The 20787-nt window shown below is 46.8% G+C and overlaps 1 protein-coding gene across 1 annotated transcript in view; it reads right to left on the bottom strand.

Annotated features, from left to right (window-relative positions):
- Positions 1-435: 435 nt before the first annotated feature.
- The window catches only part of SPON1 (spondin 1), a 276360-nt gene continuing 256008 nt past the window's right edge, over positions 436-20787 (bottom strand). The window contains exons 8-16 of the mRNA XM_037026719.2: positions 13865-14066; positions 12740-12880; positions 12213-12288; positions 11025-11207; positions 7680-7850; positions 7421-7588; positions 6468-6632; positions 4240-4503; positions 436-2635 (exon numbers count right to left, since the gene is read on the bottom strand). Of these exons, the coding sequence (XP_036882614.1) occupies positions 2472-2635; positions 4240-4503; positions 6468-6632; positions 7421-7588; positions 7680-7850; positions 11025-11207; positions 12213-12288; positions 12740-12880; positions 13865-14066 (1534 nt within the window). The 3' untranslated portion in view covers positions 436-2471. The remainder of the gene's footprint in view (positions 2636-4239; positions 4504-6467; positions 6633-7420; positions 7589-7679; positions 7851-11024; positions 11208-12212; positions 12289-12739; positions 12881-13864; positions 14067-20787) is intronic.

Genomic DNA, 20787 nt, shown 5'->3' with positions numbered 1-20787 from the left:
TGAGACACAAACTTGACCGTGGACTACGGTTCTGACTTGTAGTCATGTGAAAATGTATAATGTACCTTTCCTGTAAGAAGTACACAGACTGAGTATGCCTGAAACACGTTGAATACGCAAGTTCAAATTAAAAACAGCACAAAATCTTAAATTTTTTCATTTCTGGGTCTGATGAAGCCCAGGCTTTATTCTCATTTGCTGCAACAAATTTCCTTCAAATAATGCATTGGCAAGGTGACAGGTAAGTGACCCAATATCTATCTGGTTGGGGAATATGTCTTTGGGCTTATCTGTCATCTTAAAATGTGGATATAAATTCAGTTACATCTGGTTTGCATTGATAAAAATGTATCAACAATTATAGCTGTTATTTATATGGCAATTTTTACTGGGTATCTTATGATGGGTTTACTGTCTTAAGTGGAAGTCCAAACATTTCATTTTTGTAGTAAAAAGTCTTTATTTCCAAAATGGTCAGCCAGAAAAATTATAAACCACCTAACACAAGACTTTGGTAAGAAAGAGATTTGATTTTTTTAAAATTCCCCTGCAAACAACAGAAATAACACTATGTAACAAACATGTTACCCATTCTCAGCCATTGATCAGTTACCTGGTTTTAAGTCTCCAAAATTAGGATTAGAATTTAAGTCTCCAAAATTAGGATTAGAAATATACTCAGTAGGGACCAAATAGGAACATGGTAGAGTTACTTAGGAATCACTGTTTCATGGAACTTTTCTTGGGTTGAAAGATACCTCTAGATAGCTAAAAGTAATGTTGAAAAAGTGGTCAGATTCTATATCAAGACTTTTTTGTCAAGTAGAAAATTAAACACGTTATGCTTCTTTGTCAGGGGAGAAAGCAATTCATTTAAGGTTTACAAAACTAATGTTGGAAATAGCTCAGTAATATATGACAGAATGGCTTCTCTAGATTGAGGGAGCAAAATACCTTCTGGCTGAATATGATTGAGGTGGTAACAATTGTAGTAAGACCCAACCTTCTGAAAACTTAGTTTAAAAATATGAAAGACATACCCAAATGAGTTCTTTATTGAACAGTCTCTCTTGTGTTAAAGAAAATACATATTCGGGGTTATAGCATATATATGTTGTGTTTGGAAATATCCTGGTGTGTTTAATGCAAATTCTTACAGTAATGTATTTGAAGCACTGTATGCATCTCATCCATGATACATATTTGGATTAAGCATAACAAAAGTCTTGCAACAGACATGAAATAATTTTAACAGTGAGTAAAAGGGTTGTTGAATCCCTGCTGAGGGATTCAACTCAGTAAAATGTCCTTTCTACACTAATCCTTGGTTGTCAGTCTCCCTGAATTTGGTGTGCTTATGAGTACTCAGAAGGGGATGGAAAACCACGGCCTCCCATTGGGTTGGAGGACCAGCATCCTGTTGTGGAGGGTTGACATAGCTTTGACTCTCCACCAGATTTTCTTGACCAGTGTGATTCTGTAATAATACTTTCCCCCTAGATTTCTGTCCTGGTCTCTGAAATACTTTTTCTTTCTACATGTGAAGCTTTATGACTAAAAAAGCCCTTTAAAGTACAGAGATAGTGCTTGTGTTTATTGAATGACTTGGTGGGCTGGGGGCATACTTAGCAAATGTTTGCATAACTAAACGTTTTCTTGTTAGAACTGGTTTGAAAATGTAGGATTTTTAAAACTCTAGTTTGGGACTGCTAGAGAGGCCAGTTTTATGGCCTAATTATGATGTAGTGTCATAGGTTTATAAGGCTGGCTTCCAAGGAGACTTGTGGCAAAGAGCAAGGGAAAAATGCTTTCTAGACCTAATACCTTCTACCTCAGGTAGAGAACTGGCAGCCTTACATTAATAAAGCAGCCGTCAGGGTACCAGGAGCCAATATTAAGGGGTGGGATAAATGTATTCAGAACTCAGTGAAAGGAGAGAGCCACCCAGCATCAGTGCTCCTCTTCACTTCCACTTGTTTTCCCCAAAAACTAATGGTGATAGAGGAGATTCCACAAGGGACCTAAAGTTCCACTAAAGGAAAGAGATGAGCAAACCAGAACTTCCTGCATGAGCAAGCAGGCCAAAGACGAGAATGACGGGGAACGTCTCCTCCCTGCTGCACCTGTCAAGGGACCAAGGCACGCATCATTTCCAGATGCAGTTGCCTCTCCCCACGGGGCGGCCAGGCTCTCTGTCCCGCCACCAGGTGGATGCTCCAGAGGGACACGCTACTCACTTCTGTTCTGGATGAGGGCCAGCTGAGGATGGGGGAGCCCCGCTCAGCCTGTGCCCATCAGCAAGTGGGCAGAAAGGATGTCCCTGAAATCCACAAGACTATTGGGTGAACCACACTGCAGAAATGAAAACTAGTGTACACGATTTAAATTGCCTCAAACAAGCAAGCCAAACCAACAATCCAGCCATTGGTGACTCTGGAATCCAGAGTGTAGCCCCAGACCCTTGTACCCTGCTAACAAGGGTGAACATTGCATGCTCTGATCTCCTTTTTGTCTTTGCAGCTGGTAAACTGGGAGCTTTTGAACCTCTTCTTTACAGTCATGTAGCGCTCCTGAATCCCACCTCCACACAGTTTGGTGCATTCTGACCAGGCTGTCCATGGGCGCATCCTACAGCCTGAAAGCATAAGACAGACCTGTTAGACCGGAGAAACTGAGGACAGAACAGGAATGCTGAATTCTAGTATATAGCGGTCAGATTTAGTTGTGCAGGCTTCTTTGTTCTTGTCGGTGAGGATTTGTTCGTAATGGTTAGTGTCCTCACTGGAGACCGTTAGCTCCTGTGTAACAGAATGCAGCTTTTTTTATTGAGAAGCACAGTCTGTTCTCCACATCATGAACCTGGGCTTGGCTGTATATATGACTAGCTTTGGCTAAGGGGGCATGAGCAAACATGGCTTGTAAAAAGCTGCTGCCACCACCATGTACTAAGCAAGCTAGCTAGACTGTGGGGAGACCGTGTAGAGAGGCCCCAGAAGTGCAGGTGAGGCCGACCAGACCTTCAGCCCTAGTTGAGCTGCCAGCTGTCAGTAGCCATATGGCTGAGCCTCTGTGAGACCTCAGAATCGTCATCTAGCTAAGCCACCCAAGTCACTGACTCAGAGAATCATGTTAGTAAATGATTATTTTGGGGTGGCTTGTTAATGCAGTGGCCACTCAAGCAATTAACCACTTTCTCTTAAGTGTTCAGGAGGCTAAGTACTTGGAGAGTAAAGCCTAAGTAAAGTAAAAGATAATTTATTACTTTTCCCATGAAGGTAGACGTGCCTTTCTTAGAGAAAGCTTAACCTTGACTGCCAGAGATTAGATCTTAAAAAAAAAAGCTTTCTTTGTGCTCTTTTATTCCTTTGTGGACTCGAATCACATTTATAATTATCCATGCAATACTATGCTAAGTTTGATGGAGAAAACCATGGCATAGTGCTTGCCTGGCACATAATTGGGCTAAATAAGCATTGACTGGCTGGCTGACTACTATGGGTAACAGACAGCATTCTGATTTGTAAACAGCTTCCCAAGGGAAAGATAGTGAATGGTCTGGTAGCTCCTGGGATCTGCATTTTTTTCTCCTAGGTAGAGCTGGAATGTCTTAAGGAAGAGAAATGAGTGATTTGAGCCATGCCTTTTAAAATAGAAACTCCATGTACCCATTAGCCTTCACTTATATGTGGCACGTTCCTCACCCACTCCAGAGAATGCAAAGACCTGCAATCGGCCTGTATCCCAGACTGAACTGTGAATCTTCTCAGCTGAGTGTTTCATCAGTTTGCCCATGATGGTGCAGTCTGGACTTGGACTAGCTGATTCAGCAGTAACACCCTAGGCAGGGAGTTTGTTCTAATTCCTGGAGCTCTTTCTAGTGCTGGAGGAGCAGGGACACAGTCTTTCTCTAGGACTACAAAGAAAACAGCTGGCTCTTCTGCCTGTTTTTGCCACCTCCAAACTACTCAACAAAGGTCTGTGAAAGTTCTCCCTTGCGTAAAACCTTCACTTAATAAAAGAATAAAGTCTCCAATATTCAGCCAGGCACTAGGCCTTTTATGGTGGGGTCTCTGCCTCTTGCCTTGGACCCTGATTCATCCATATCCCGTTGACTGCTTGAACATACCATCCTCTTTGGTATCTCTGTACCTTTGCAATTACTACTGCTGATTGGGCTGTCCTGCTCTAATTTCCTCTGCTCTGACAGCTCCCTGGACTAACCACATTTGGGAGCGGTACCTGGGAACTGCTCGCCATCGGCTTCTTCCCTCAGCTGCTCACTCCTCCAGCTCTCTCGGGCCTCCCTCCAGCGTGACTTATGGATGGATGGATTTCGGAGGCATTTCCGGATGCGGCACTTTTTTCGTTGCACAGTCTCTGGGCAGGGTGCACCTCCAAACTGAGGCTCCATATGGATCATCCGGGTTCGAATCATGTGGCCTTTTCCACACGACTTGTTACATTCTGACCACTGGGACCACTCGGTGAGCTCACAGTCAGTGGCTGACAAGACACAGATGGGCATGAGTGTATCTCATATCTAACACAAACTCACTCACACTCTTTTGAGTGTCTCAACACAAGCCTGAGAAAAACACAAAGCAGGTGCTATTATCCATTACAGAAGAAGAAACTGAGGCTCCAAAAGACAGACCGACTTCATCCAGTCCGTCTGGTTGGTAAACAGGAGAGGCAGGATTGGTGCCCAGGTCATAACCCACATTCTCTGCCTGATCTATGATTCAGAGGGGCTTTGGGGGACTTTGAGATGTGTTCAGGGTCTCTTGCCCTGCCTTGTGAGCTGGAATCAAGTGGCACTGACCAGCCTCCCACAGTCCCAAGGACTCAGGTTTTCCCAAGGAAGGCATGGCTTGCTGGTGCCATTTCTCAGAGCTAATGTCTATGGGCCAACACCACTGCTTTCTCAGCAAGACTCAGTTTCCCCTGTTCACTACATCATCCTGGGTCCTGTGCATGGTCTGTGGAAAAAACACAGGAGCCAGAAATAGGAAAGTCAGTTAAGAGGGGTGAGAGCCAGTGGTGTCTTATGGTTTATCACGGTACAGGATCCAGCAAATTCATCTGACTAAGCCAGCATCTCACAAATGTAGAGGGGAAATAAGCCAATAGTTGGATTCTCAGGATGTGTCCCAGGGAGACAGATGATTCCAAACTCTCCACTGGCCTTGCAAAGTGAGGGCCAGACTGGATCTATGAAGTATGCATGTTCAATAGTTTCAGGCCTTTTCTCCCTGTGGAGCGCAGGCAGCTTTCTTATCTGCAAAATAGGAGTAATGGTCTTTTTCTTACCAGGTTGTGAGGATTAAATGAGATATAATACTCCCAGCCCAGTTCTTGGGCCCACTAAGTGCTCCATAAATGTTCATTTTCTTCTCCCTTCACTTAGTGGACCCTGAGGATATGAACAGTTTTGTTTAAGTCAGTAACAATTTCTTAGTTCTGGAGCACCAACTCTGGTGAGCTGGATTGAACTCTGGGTCAGTCTCAGTTATCACAAGCCCCAGGCTTTGTAATTTGGTGGTCTGGGTCATCTCCACCCATGGCTGAGTCTACCTGAAACAGCTCAGGAACTGTAACACCTAATATCGACTGGGGCCTGTGCTCACCAGGTTCAGCACTAGGCACTTTATGCCAGTTAGGTGGTTTAATGCTCAGAATAACAGGAAGTGTTTCCCACTATTTGACAGATAAGGCACAGGGATGCTAAGTAATCTGTTGAAGGTTATGCAGCCCAAAGGGACAGAGCTGGGACCTGGGCCACAGCAGGCAGCCTGAGTAACACCAAGGGAGAGGAAGCCAGAGATTATTAGCAGGTGTGCCTGCCTTTGATCATGTCAGAGAAGTTCTTCTGGAAGCCTAGCCAGAAAAATGGGCTCACTCTCCTTGAATGTAAGTCCCCATGTAATAAACACAGCTGATCACAGATTTTTGAGGGAATGGGGTGGGAATCGAGCTTTTGAGAGCTCAGCCTGTTGACTTGCTGGCTTGTCTTATCAAGGCTACCAAGGGTACAGGAGTCACTGGCTTAATGTCTACGCTTTGGTCTGGGTAAATGCTCACAGGGAAGAAGAATAGAATTAAAAACTTGGAACATATGTGGGTTAGATAAGCCTCTAATAACAGGTTGGGAGGGGGGTGGTGGTGGCAGAGAACTATGAAGTAAGGATTACTGAGCCTGTGCCCAATAATTATATGTTACTGTATTCAAAATAAATGCTTCCTTTAGACCTCATAGCAATTTGCAGTTTGGATGTTTGTAGACAGTAGTGGGATCCCATTAACTCATGAGGTTGAGCATTTAAGGAACTTTGCTAACAGAGATCCTGTGCTCATGTCTTTCCTCTCCCCAGAGAACAGTTGTACTATACAACTTAGCAGATTTGATCACTGAACAGGGCTGGTAAACAGGAGGGAAGCAGTTAGCTTTCTGGAGCTCTGGGACTTACGGCATTCAGGCAGCATGCACTTTTCTGCCTGCTCCAGCTCCTCATTACAGTCCCCGAGCTCAGCCAGAGACTTCAGCATCCGCTGGCGGGTCCGCATGCCCTTCCCGCAGGTCACACTGCAGTCACTCCACTCCGACCACGGAGACAGCAAGCATGGGATGGTGTCTAGGCAACAGTCAGGTTTGCCACTGAGAGCAGGCTCGCTTTGCGCCCCCTACCCTCTGTCACCCACTCTGGTCCCTGGAGTGAAGTGAACTTGACCAATGGATTCGATAACCCTGGACACTATGGAGGAAGAAGTGGCTCAGCAGATACTGCTTTTATCCCTTTCCTGCATCCAGCCTGGCCCAGATGTGGTCGTGACAACATCAGATGTGGCGCAGTAATGTGGACATACTAGTCCTCACTTGAAATACTGCTGAGGGTCTGAGTAGGGTCTCACTAGAGCTAGAAACAGCCCACACTCCCCCCAACAACTGTGCTCTGAAAGACTCAGTGCTGATTTTTGGCATTTGGGTGCTGACATGCCTAGACTGTGCATACTTGTGTGCACATGGATATCAGTGTGTTGATGTGTGGGCCTGTGCATTTCTGCATACACCTGGGGTTGTAGTGCTTTATGGGGCCAGGCAGGTCCAGCGTAGAATAGGAGCAGGAGGCCTTTGATGTCCTGGGGAGGGCCTAAATGTACTAATGACATTACTCCCCATCCCATACTTGGGCTCCTTACAGAGGCCACCAGTTTGCCATCCCAGCCTTGCTCAGAATGGTCACTCTCTCTGGGTCTGGTTGGTGTCTACATACCTGTGGCCCTCATTTTGCTCCCAGCACCGCCTGTAAGGACACTGGGCCTGCTCTTCCCCCTGCACCTCCCGGCATCCGACCTAGATGGTAGTACTGGAGGATGCTGTGGCCCTCCGTATTACCCCCTCCTCTCCCCCACACCCACTCACGGCACTCGGGCATCATGCATTTCTCTGCTTGGGTCGTCTCGGCCTTGCACATGGAGCCGTCCGCCGGGCTCATCTTGACCATACGGTGCCGCTTCTTCATGCCCATCCCGCAGGTGGCGCTGCACTCGTCCCATTCGCCCCACTCCGTCGTCAGGCAGCTGTTGGGAGCTGGGTGGGGTGGGGGGGGTCCTGTGACGTTCAAATTGCGCCTGCGCCTCCGGAGCCCCCGTACGCCCGCCCTCCTGGCGCCCCCACTCACAACACTCCTCGTTGACCGTGCACTTCTCTGTCTCCTCGGTGGGCAGCGTGCACACGGAGCCGTCCTCGGGGAACTGCTTCACGTACCTCTCCCGAGACCGCATGCCAGTGCCGCAGGAGATGCTGCAGGGCGACCAGGTGATCCACTCGGACATGGTGCAGGTGGAGCCGTCTGCAACACACCGGGCGGACACTGCAGCCGGAACGCCGGCGGGCTGGGAATGCCCCCGGCCTTGACGGCGTGACCCAGCTCCGCGCGAGCACGGGAGCCGAGAAGGAACCAACGGACACTCAAGGGGAGTTAGGCAGTTGAGGGTCGAAGCAAACATAAAAGTAGAAACCTGTGAACCGGGAATTTTTCTGTAAGAGGAAATGCCATTTTCTTTTCAGGTGCCTGGGGCAGTCAGGATTATTCCTTATCTCATGACTTTTGAAAGGTGCTTGGATGATAGAAATGTGTGTGTGTGTGTGTGTGTTATCTCATGACTTTTGAAAGTTTGAAAGGTGCTTGGATGATAGAAAGGTGTGTGTGTGTGTGTGTTATGACTTTTGAAAGGTGCTTGGATGATAGAAAAGTGTGTGTGTGTGTGTGATAAATCATAGTACATCTGTAGGGTCTAAAATGTATCATACATCTAAGACCATTAAATAAAATTAAATCCTCCAGTAACTACATTTTAAGTGCACAATAGTCCCGTGTGGCTAGTAGCTACCATATTGGAGACTGCAAATACAGAACGTTCCTATTATCACAGAAAGTCTTACTGGACAGCACTGGAAAGAAATGATACGTGTTATGAGATAACGGTGTACGTTCTTTCGCTCAGAGGAACCTGAGATTTTCTCTAAAGCTGCCGGTTCCTAGTCTAGAGAAATTGATGAATTTTGTTGCTGAGGCTAGAGAGTGTGACATAGGGACCTGAGGACACAGGCTTTGTACCCAGAGAGCAGATTAAGTGGCCACAGACATCTCAGCGCCTCTCCTGAGGATGGTAACATAGAATATCCCAGCTGCTAACAGGGAGCACATAAATGTTGGGATGGGAACTGGGGTGGGGATGTCTGTGTTTCAGGAGAGGGGATATCAAGAAGGAATGAGGAAGGAATGAGGAAGGCAATGTAATCATCCTTCTGTGTTGACAGCTAAGGCTGTATACAGCTTTGCTCTCATCCGTAGATGTTAGCAAAGGCCATGATCATGTAGGAGATGCTCAGGAGGTGGGTGAAAAAAAATAACCAAACACTGCAGCATGGCTTGGTGGTACTATTTCCACAGTAGTGGTGGTGGTGGTGGGTGGTGGTAGCTGCTCCCAGGGGAAATGTACATGTGTGTGCGTGCATGCTTCCCTGCTTAGTGCAAAAAAAAAAAAGGTGTAAACAATGCATTGTGTTGGATGTGTGTCAGAGTGCTCATTTCCACCAGGCCTCCACCCTGATTCTCTGTAAGGCTATTTTGCCAGTAAATTACGCTGAGGAGTTTGGGGAAATGGGGAGCCACAGTTTTTCCTGCTGGGGAGGGACATGCCCTTTGTTTACAAAGTATTTCTCCAGTGGTGCCCTGGAAGATGGGCAGAAGTGGGGAGACATGACAAGGCCTGGCATAAAAGGCTGGCTCAGTTAATTAGGGAGAAACTCTAAGATGTGGTTGCCACTATATAATGAACATTCCTGTCATAGAATTCCTTCTGAGTGTCCAGAGGGGTCTCTTGCTTTCTTCCTGTTCTAACCACTCTCCAAATAACTAAGTGCAGAAGGGATCCTGATGTGGGTACAAGAGAACGCTGTGTGGTTTGGAGCGGGGTAGCTTCTGGAGAGCATGGGCTCAGGTAAAAATTGCGGGCACAATTGCAGAAATAGAAAAATCTACCCTAAAATTCACATGGAATCTCAAGGATCCCTGAATAATTCTTGAAAAAGAACAAAGTTGAAAGATTCACACTTCTGATTTTAAAACTTACCACAAAGAAAGCTACAGTAATCTGCATGGTACTAGCAGAAAAACAGACATACAGACTAATGGAATACAACAGAGAGCCTAGAAATAAACTTCCATATATGGTCAAATCATTGCAACAAGGGTGCCAAGACCAATCAATAAAGGACAGTCTTTTCAACAAATGGTGCTGGGAAATTTGAGTATCTGCATACAAAAGAATGAAGTTTGACTTTTACTTAACCCCATGTATAAAAGAACACAAAATGGATCAAAGACCTAAACATTAAAGTATAAAGCTTCTAGAAGAAAAAATACTGAATTTAGCAGTGATTTCTTGGATATGACTCCAAAGGCACAGACAGCCAAAGACAAATTGGATTTCTTGAAAATTGGGAAGGACTTCTATGACAATATGTGCATCAAAGGACATGGTCAATAGTGGACAGGTAACTTATGGAATGGGAGGAAATATTTGTAAATTATCTATTTGATAAGGGATTACTATTTAGAATACATAGAGATGGCAGGGTTCAGTCCTCTCAGAAGTGCCCTATCATGGCATAAGCAGTGGGCAGTGAACCACCGTGGGAATGCAGCCAGGAGAGGGACTGAAGACTGTCCCCGGGGAAGAGCCAGAGAGTGAATGACCTGCATCTGGTTAAGCATTCTTCAGCATGGAGTGGTTTTCTTCCTTCCATAGACCAGGCCAGACTATGTCCCTTTCTGTTGCCTCATTGTACCTCCGAGACAGATAAGATCAGACTATGGATCTGCCCAGGCAGAGAGAGGAGTTGTATCCTGGGAAGCAGGCAGCTGACCTCCACACAGCAATTGGCTTAGTGCCATTCTGAAGCTTGAGCCATCATGACAGGCATCGTTCAAGCCTAATACAGGAGCAGTTGTAGAAAGAGAGCCTGAGAATTCTTGCAGTCAGCGCAGAGGTTCGGACAGAAGGAAGTTAGTGCTCTGACTCTGAGGGACCTGAGGGTCCATGAATGCCAGAGAATTAGGGCAGTGGGTCCAGATTTAACCGGCTAACCTGTTCACTTGCTTCTTAAAAAGAGATGGGAGTTAAGGCCCAGAACACAGGTCCTTGTTATTTGTAATTTGTCATGAGATGTTTCCTAGTGCCTTAGAAACCGGTGTATGTTTTATTCCATGGCTGGGGAGGGAGCTGGGTGGTCAGTCAATCCCAGTTCTTCTAATGTCATAAGACAAATCTGTGTTCAGAGCCCTCAAGATGCAGTTGGAGACAGGGGGTCTGCCCTAGGTGGTCCTGCCCGAACTACAGTCAAGGTCCTGGTGCCCCACTAGATGCCACCTGACTGGGTGTGAGGGGCCGCCTTGCCGGCAGAACTGTTCCTCCCGGAGCTGCTGCCAGCTACTCGCTGGCGTGGGCTGTTTCCCTACCTTCATCGCTGCAGCCTGGGCCCGTGCAGGGCTGGAAGTCCTGCGTGTCAGGGCAGGGGACACTGAGGTCCAGCTGCGCCTTCAGCATGCGCTGCCGCATCCTCTTGCCTTTGTCGCAGGTGGAGGAGCTGCAGGCGGACCACGGGGACCAGTTGGAGTAGATGCAGGTTTCAGGGGTGTCATCTGGAAAGAGCATGTGACTTGTTTTCCCTGGGAGCCTGTGGACATTGTGTTGGGCCTTGTCCCCAGGTGAGCTCAGTAGGGACAAGAAAATCCCTACTGCCCGGCCTGCCTCAGTGAGCTGGGGTGCCGCTGGGGTGGAAGCAGCCATTCACAACCCTTCAAAAATGATATTTTATCATTCCACTAATAAATACCTGAAACAAGAGGAAAGATTCTCTTACTATCACATGAACACCTTTTCATTTCCAGTCCTTGTGGAGGTGGGGCACAGTAGGCATCATTTCCACACAGGTGCAGGAAAAATAGGCAGCCTGGGGAAGCGCAGGCCTTTGCATTGCTGCTTCATCTTCCCATGATCCCACACACAGGGGCCATTAGAAGAACAAGGGCAGCCAGTGCTCCCCGAGCACATACTTGTCAACATCATCCTAAGAACCTTCCATGTTTTATCCCGTTTCATCCTTAGGACAACTCTCAGTGAGACAGGTTCTGTTATTATCCACATTTAATAGGTGAGGAAACTGTGCTAGAAAGGTGAGCTGCTTGCCCAAGGTCCAGAATGAGAGTCCAGGTTGTCTGGCTCCAGATCCCATGAGAAAACGAGCTCAGACCGTTGCTCTGCCACTCCCTCCTGACTGTAGGGGCTGTCACTCTTGCTGGGGAAGTGGCAGTACCCACGCCTGCCTCACGGGACTGTGTGAGAATCATGGGCAGAGAGGGATCAGAGTACCGTGAAGCCAGTGCCAGTGCTATTAACACAACCATGTCAAAGGCCTGATGCTGTTGAATTTGTATTCCAATATCATACCTTCACCAATTCCTTCATACTTTGTGCCTAGTTTTCACCTTGTTTTGGATTCTCTCCTAGGCAGAAATCCTCAAAGATGGGGTTAACAAGCCAAATGATACAATATTGCTGTGGCTTTGAAAACATGTTAACAAATTGCTTTCCCAAAAGATAGTGCCTGTTTATGCTGCCACCTGCAAGAAAGGACAACCACCTACCTTCATCTTTCTCTTCTGGAGCCAGGTCTGCTACAATGTCATCCACATTGTCAGGTACAATGTTGCACTGTTCCCCCTGCAAAAGCAATTATTTTACTTGGAGGGCTCACCTTAAAGAATGGAATGTGTCCGGGAGAGGTGAGGCAGGAAGTAAAATCAGATGCTGTCCTGTATACAAATCCCAGGCCACAGTGGAGTTCTGGGCCAGCATTTACAATCTGACCAAAAAGGCAAGAAAGCCACAGCTTCCCAGTTCTTGACCCGTGGCAGACATTAGTAATTGATGATGGAACTCACAGTGAAACGTGTTTGCCTGGGTCAAATCATTCACTTGAGTGTAGAACCCTACTATGTTTATTTTACTCATTTATATATTGTGAATAATTTGCATGTTAGAAACCTTGGGAGACCCAGGAATTCTATATCCTGAAATATGTTAGGGACCTTATTCTAGAGCAGAAAGGGGTACAGTCTCCTTGCACTCCTGGTGGGAAGGGTCTGTGCCAGAGTGAGCTCTACCCCAGTACCTTGCGGGCAATTCTCTCAATGACAACTCTGGCTACTTGAGTGATGGACCCGCCCTCTGGATCATAAAAAGGACTTTGAGGATGGTCCAGGCTGGTCAAGGGCCGGATTTTCTCCTGTGGAATTGTGGGCTTGTTGGGTGACTGTAGTGGGAAAAAACAGAGAGGGAGGGGGATATAAAACTGGTTAAAAACCATGAAAGCAATTTGATTGTAATACTATTAGAACAAAAATATTGATAGGGATTTAACAACAGGTATGACTACTTTTTATATTTATGCAGTTCTATTCATGCCTGTGTTGTGCATGGAGATTGGTAGATCTGTACTTTCCCATGTACATGGTAGGATTATGCCCCAATGAAGAAGCCAGGTTTTTAGGAGAGATCATCCCAGTTGGGAAATGGCAGAGCCACGTTGGCCTGAATCCAGAGTTCTTCCTACTAGACGAAGTATTGGCAAACTTGTCTGTAGAGGATCAAATGGTAAATGTTTTAGACTTTGTGGGCCATACTGTGTCTGCTGCAGCTATTCAATTTAGCTCTTAAAGTGAGAGAGCAGCCTCAGACAATACATAATTAGAACGCATGAGGCTGGATTTGAAAATTTGGTTTACGAATCAGGTGGCAGTCCGTATTTGGCCCACAAATCACTTTATGGATGTCTGTTCCAGATTATTCCACCACCGGTTTTCTGATGGCTCCAGATTTTGATGCTGACTTTATCTGGGAAGTACTGACATTCAGGAGAGAATCCAGGCTCCTTAGCCCAACTGTCTGGAAACCTTTGGAATTTTGCTCAGCCTAGTGCACATCAATTTCCTACTGTTTCCCATTCTAGATCTCTCTCTGTGCCTCCATGCCTGTTGTCTGCTGTTCCCTGGTTTACCTACAAACTGTTCTCTAGCAGGTTCCCTCTCCAGGCTTTCCTGGCAGCTGTATGGATACCTCCCAGAGCCTGAGTCCTACTGAGTGTGAGTGTGGGATGATGAGACTCAGCTGGCCTCACCTACCAGACTCTGAGCTCATTTGAGACACAGCCTGGGCCTGATTCACCACTGTCTGGGGCCCTCAGAATAGGGCCGGGTGAGGGAGGGTCTGTCACTTACCACTCCAGGCACACACCTACCTCATAGGTCACCCCGCTGTCGGTGCCGGCATCCCAGGGGATGAGGTCCTGCACCACCTTCTGGACCCAGCCGCATTCCTTGGTGCACAGGTCCTCCGCAGACAGGCCCACATTCCAGTCGGGGCTGGGGCCCATCATGGTCAGGAAGGACATTAAGTGGCGTGTCCTGTCCACTGAGAATTCAGCCGAGGGTGCTGCTCTCCTGGACACCAAGCACAGAGGCCATTATATCAGGGGCTCTGGGGCGCACCCACTGAAGGGCATTTGGCCAGACCATGGCTGGAGGATGAAAGGGGCAGAAGGAAGGTGGATTCTTGGTCTCCTGCTGATCTCTGCCTTGGGCCGTTGTTGGTTTACACCCTCCTCTCCTGAGCCCTCTGTTGGCCATACAGTTAGTGAACCTTATGCTACCACCCTATCCAGTTTTAATGTGGCCAAGCATGTCCAATTTATGCTTTCTTAATCATTTACTTAGCTGTTAATTAGTTAATAAACTGGAATGTAAGCTCTGGGAAAGCAGGGCTTTCATCTACTTTATTCATGACTTTATGTCCAGTGCCTTCAACGGTGCCTGGCACAGAGTAGATGCACAGTAAATAGGAATAAATGAACGAACAAATACTGTGTACATGCGCCCAGCTGTGTTCGATGTGAGATGAACTTTATAAACAAAAACTACCTACCAGTGCCCTAAGCCTTTTCTTTTGCATTCCCGTTGAATCCTCAGAACAGACCTGGGGTGAGGATGAGTGACTCTAATTTATGGATGAGGAAACTGAGGCTCAGAGGGTTATGTTATGTAACTCATCCAAAGTCACAAAGTTACATGGCAGAATGGAGGCCATGACAACGTCAGTATCAGTTCAAGGTCAGTATTCTTTTCATCATCAATTTCCAACTCCTCCTCCAGGCCCCTTTTCACTCTACTGAGATGGACCTTGTGCCATCAGAAGGGGCGTCTCCCCAGCCTGCTGCCTCCACTGCCCTCAAGAGGCCGCTCACAGCAAGGCTCACCCATGGGCTCACTGGTGGTTCCCTGGCTGTTTCCTCCAGTTGGTGAGCAGAGAGCCAGCTAGAGCAAGACTTTTGGCTGATGACCCCTAAGCTCCCAGAGGTAGTTCTTCAATCTTTATCTTCTCGTGTTGCTAAGAAGAGGTCTTAGGAGTGGCTAGGGCTGTATGAGATCAATAGTGGCAGCCCATCGAGGGGCTGGGGTGGAAAGTTATATTCTGAGCACACTCAGCACACTCTCGGTGGTAGATCTGTGTTATCCAGTGTTATTTTTATCCCCCATCCCCAAGACAACCCTGTGGGGTTAGAATTACTATTCTGTTTTGTAGACAGGAGGGCAAAACAAAGCATATAGAGGCCAATGAACTTGGAAATGCAGCCATTAGGGGCCAAGGTTTCAAGGCAGCTCTGCCAGACTCCACACCCCCAGGCTGCCAACCGCGGGGAATCCTTGGCTGGGGACCAGCTTGTCTGTTCAGTCCAGCTGGCAGCTGGGCCCCCTCAGCTGTGTGGGAGCCCCTGCATCCCTCTGTTGGGACCAACTGCTTCTGGCTGCTCTCACCTGCCCAGACCTGGTTGGACCCTGGGCAACTGGACACTTTGGACGCTAGTGGACTAGACAGGATCAGACAATGAGCAGAGAGGGAGGGAAGCCTGGAGGGCATTGTAGAACCAGTACTTATAGCTATATATCTTTGGACAAATTACTAAACCTTTCTGTGCCTCTGTGTCCAAATCTGGAAAATGCGGGCCCCTTATATGTGGACTACAGAGGGTTATTGTATTTAATGAGAGAACTTGCATGCAGCACACAGCCTAGTGCCTGGCACCTTAGCTATTATTACTGTCATGAGAGACGAAGCGCTATAGGATCATAGGAGATCAGCAAATAGGGGAGGTAGAAGGAGTCCTTCCTGATTCGGTTTGACATTGTAGCCTGATGTCAGGCTAGGTTCTGGCTCATGGGTCTTGGAGGAGGCCAGCCTGAGCCCTGCCAGTGGTGTCAGCAGGGCCCGGTGCTGCCTCCCCGTCCAGCTTCGCCCCTGCCTGCTGCCCCAGGAGCCCTGGGCAGCTCAGCCTGCCTGCAGGTCCCACATACACTTGCATCAGCTGGGAAGCTCTTCTTCAGTGGTTTCCATGGTGTGGTCCCCTGGGAACTTGGTTGAAATGCAAATTGTGCCTCAGCCCAGATTTATTCTATCAGAGACCTGACAGTAGGATGCAACCTTCTGTTTTTAACAATCCCTCCAGGAAATCCTAATGCACCTCCAGTGTGAGAATCCTTGGTCTGCTCATCTTTCAGGCCTCAGGTCATGAATCACCTCATCCTGGGGCCTTTCAGATCCCCAGGCTGAGGCCAGTGCCCTTGGTCTGTATTTCCACCCTCTCTGATGGTCTCCGGAGCCGTACCCTATGCCTGCCACCTCTCCCTCCCTGTTTGGTTTCCCCCATGAGCCTGGGAGCTCCTGAGGGCAGGGGACCTAAGCCTCACAGCTGCGCGCTAGTCCCTAGTGTCCGGCAGGTGATGGAACAGTGGCTGCTCCACCACTTAGGAGCTCTAGCTCTTGGCCAAGTAAGTCATCCTCTTCGGTCTCAGTTTTCATCTGACATTACCCACTGCAGTGTTGCTGTGAGGCTCAAGTAAGACGCTTTATAAGGAGGCCTTTTTGGAACTGCTAATGTCCCACACTTACAGTATGCTATTTAGTTAGGTACAAATCAGGGGATTTCATTTTCTTTTCCTGTGTGTGCATTTTCTGGCATGTAGGTGAGTGTGTTAGCAGTTTCTTGAAAGACCTGGTTTCTGTAAGAATTGCAGTCTGGGGCTCTGTGGCATCGCTCATCAAGGGGATAACAGTTCTGAGGTCTGCCTTCTAGTAAGTGCCTGGCAGAGAGCACTGGCATCTGGGTAGGGCTGCTTTACACCCCAGCCCCCCTTGGCTGTTAGCCCCTTGGGGGGCCAGCAGTGTGGTGGGTGGCAGGCTTCCTCTTCCACTGCCATGGAGACCGACTACTCCACCTAGTACCTTCCCCTCTCCCTGAGCATGTGGCTTTGGGTGAGGTTACTCATACATGTCCTGTACATCACCAGTGACACTATTCACCATGACAACCTAGGGGGACAAAAACATTTCTACTCAGGAATCCAGTACCGGAGAAACCAAATCAGCTCCACCCAACACACCCACCATCTTGGTACTCTGCCCAGCCATGCATGCAGCCATCTGAGAACCTTGTGTGTTTTACAAGGCCTTATGCAAATTGCTCCCTGCAGATGCATTTTGATCGAATCTGCAACCCAAGCAAGGTATCCTCCAGCCCTCAGTAAGTGTTTCAAGGGGGTAGGAAATTTGGGGCAGCCAGTCCCTGCACAAAACACCTGACCTGAAGTTGGGTAATATGACCAATTTGCATCTAAGGGGTTAGGAGCAATTTCTGCAATTTTCTAGCATCTTCAGTTATACTCTGTTCTTTTCTCTTACCTTTGACTGGAAAAATTTTCCCCAGACTTACCAGGTACTTCCTGAAGGAAGTGTTTCCTGATCTCTTCTCATATGGTTAGGCCCCTGGTGTACCCTCTCAGAGCAGGCTGAACTGACTTTGTTCTTGGAGTGTCTTTATTTCCTTCTTCCCCATTAGGTTCCAATAGAGTCGGGACCATTTTTATCTTGTTTACAGCTATATATCAGTGCCTGGCTAAGAACTTGGCATGCACTGAATCCTCAAATAAACTTATCTAGGAAATGCATATGGAGCTTTTGTATTTACTTTGACTTTCAGATTTTAACTTAAAAATCACGTTAAAGTATTTATTATGTTTATAATAAAATACAATTTATTACCTTTAAAATAAAATGCTATTTAAAGTAATGAAATAGACAAAAATATATTTGAGCTTTCTTTTGGAAATGCTTGATATGACTGGAGTTCTTTAAGTCATCCAAATTGTAATAAAAATTCTTATTCATGCTTATATGCCATGTCTCCTCATATAGGGCATTTTGTTAATGTAGTTTTATTTTTCTACCTGGGATTTAAATGACCAGTTTTCTAGCAAAGAGAGTTGTTCTGGCCGTATCATATTACAATATATTGTAAAGCATGATAATTAAAGTGGTATCTTATTTACGATAAGAATAAAATGGAAATTAATGGTACAGATTGGAGACCCCATAAAGTTTAGATAAGAATTCATACAAAACCAACTTCTCAAATTAGGGGAAGGAAGGATTGTGCAACAAATAAGGTTGGACTAACTTAATTGCAATTTAAAAAATATGTGATCACATCAAATATCAAGCACCAAAAAAAAAACCCCAAAGTTAAGTAGAAAGCAACCAAATCAGAAAAAAAGGCAATTTTTTCTTATCTGTTAGAGAAATGTTCATTTTCTCAGCTTTGAAACAATAAAAGCAATTACAAGGTAACTGAAAAATTATCTGTCAACTAAAACCATCTGTAGAATGAGAAGTCAGTGTTGAATTAGAAAAAAATGACATGTTGGCAAAAATGTCTCCATCTAATGTGACTGACAGATGTTAGTATCTATAGTATACATGGAGCTAATCCAAATCTGTAAGAAAAATGGCAGAACCCCAACAGATAAAGTTATGAACAGACTATTCACACCAGAAAAATGAAAATTGAATGGAGACATGGAGAAGTGTTTCACCTTTTTACATTAATTGAGACACAGAGGGAAAAACAAAGGGTGTTAGAAGAGAGCTGGACTTGAATCTTGGTCCAGCCACTTACTAGCTATGTGACAGGTGTATTTACCCCACCTTTGCAGTTACTACATCTACAGAATAGGAGTGTCATCAGACCCAGCTCAGGGCTGTTTGTAAGGAAACTGACTGGCACATAAGAGGACTTGGTAAATGTTTTCATTTCCTTCTCATTCAGCTCTTCTAAATGAAACTTCCAAAAACACCATGAAAGAAAAGAGGCAATCAAGGGTTTTTATGGTCCTTCCAGAGACCTATTATCCTCTCCTAAATCACAGACACACCAGTGAGGCTCAGGTCACTGGTGACAGTCAGGTCACTCCTATGCTGAGTTCTGTCCCTCCTCATTTGAAATAATCCTCAATACAGCTTTTGAAGTTGCAGAAACTGAATCTAGCCACAAGAGGGCGGCCAAGCCACGTTCTAGGCTGAAGTCCTGTGGGTGTGGAGGGTTTGAGAGAGGTGTCCGGCCCCGGAAAAGTGTGCTTATAACCTGGGGGCATCTAGGGCTCCGGGTCCATCGGGCCAATTAGATCTGCCGCCTGCTCCTCTAGTCGAAGGTCAGTCTTCCTTTACAATCCTGAGGATTTCAGAAGCAGGGAGTGCCCTGAAACTTGCTGTCCTGATTTGAGAGAAAAATGCCCCAGGCCTCATGGGGAACCTTCGGGTGCGTGATTATGGGGGAGCGGACCCATCAGAGGCAGGATTTCAGGAGGGGGTAGGCTTGTCTCTAATGCACCCTCATCTGTCTTGAAAACACAGTTGTCTAATGTAAACAGAGTGGCAAGGAATAATTAAGGGGACTATACTCCTTCACAGGATTCATGAATATAAATCATTTTTAAAAGTTCTAGTAATCCCTAGCATTCAGACTGAACTGGAAGAACTGGGTGGTGGAAGTTCAGAACTGACTTGGGGGAAACCTGGGCATTTTCTGCTCAGGCATGAGGACTAGGGAAGTATGTGGGTGTCGTTCAGAACCCGGCTTCCCTGTCAGTACCTGCACTCCGGGCTGCAGGAGCCACAGCTTGAATTCTTGAGCCAGACAAGTCAGCCACTAATTTGTTCGTTCGTGGCTGTCCTTTGGAAGTGGTCGTGGGGATAAAGACGAAGATCATTGAAAAACAAGTCAGTTTCCCCGGGCAGGACCTAGCAAAGTAGGTCACCCGGGCTCTCCACTGGCCGGGGGGAGGCTGGAATGCCATTAACCTCAATTGAGCCGACTCCGGCAGGAGGGGCAGGGTTGCTTCTGCGGCTGCGTGGGGGCTTCTTCCTAATCTGACTTTGCAATGAGATTTGGAAGAGGAGAGGGGAGTCTGGGGTGGGGGAAAATCAATGGGAAATTATTTTCCCTTAACAAGCTGGTAGCACCAGATGGAGAGGGTTTGGGTGTTTGGGGGTTCTGAGTGTTTGCCATCAATTAATTCTGTTCTGCTGGGTTCTTGGGAAGTCTGAAGGGTGGGTGACGGGTGGGAAGGTGCCCCAAATACTTATTTTTTTAAGTTTTCAGAAAGTCCGTCCCATTTTAAAAAAGAAGAAAAAATAAAAACTTTTACTGACTCATCCCGTTAGCGCTACCCTCTGCCCAGTGTCACCTCTTAGACCTTCACGTTAGACAGGTTGTACTCGCTGACGCCATGACCTCACTCTCTGCTCCCGTTCACCCTGCTCTGGGCCTTACACCCCCACCCCACCCTGGCTCAGCAGAAAGGACTGTCTGTAAGATCACGGATGATCCACACGTTGATCAGTCCACGGGGAACCTTGCAGCCCTCACGTGACTGCAGTGGACACAGGGGACTGCCCTCTCCTTGAACTCTTTCTTCCCTTGTCTTTTCTGATACCAAGCTTCCTTACCCAACCTCTTCGCTACTCCTTTTATGTTTTCCTTTGCAGGCAAGTCCCCCTCAGCATTACGTGTTGGAGCTCCTTAACCCTTGACTTATCCTCAAGCTCTCTCTCATCCACTGCCTTGCTGTTGTCTTCCATTCCTTGCTGTGTCCCAATTTGATACCTCAGTGCAGAATTCACCTCCTGCATTTCAGAGCTCTATAGGTAACTATATACTGAGCACCTCCATCTGGATATCTTGAGGGCATCTCCAACGTGTCACATCCAGAACTGAATTCATGAACTTTCCCATTGAATTTCATCTAATACTCCCAATTTTAGGATTGGCCCCGC

The sequence above is a fragment of the Manis javanica genome, chromosome 11 (genome assembly GCF_040802235.1).
Source record: "Manis javanica isolate MJ-LG chromosome 11, MJ_LKY, whole genome shotgun sequence".
Classification (NCBI taxonomy): Eukaryota; Metazoa; Chordata; class Mammalia; order Pholidota; family Manidae; genus Manis; species Manis javanica.
Note: the sequence above shows the minus strand (reverse complement) of the source record. Positions and strands in the feature narration are given on the sequence as shown.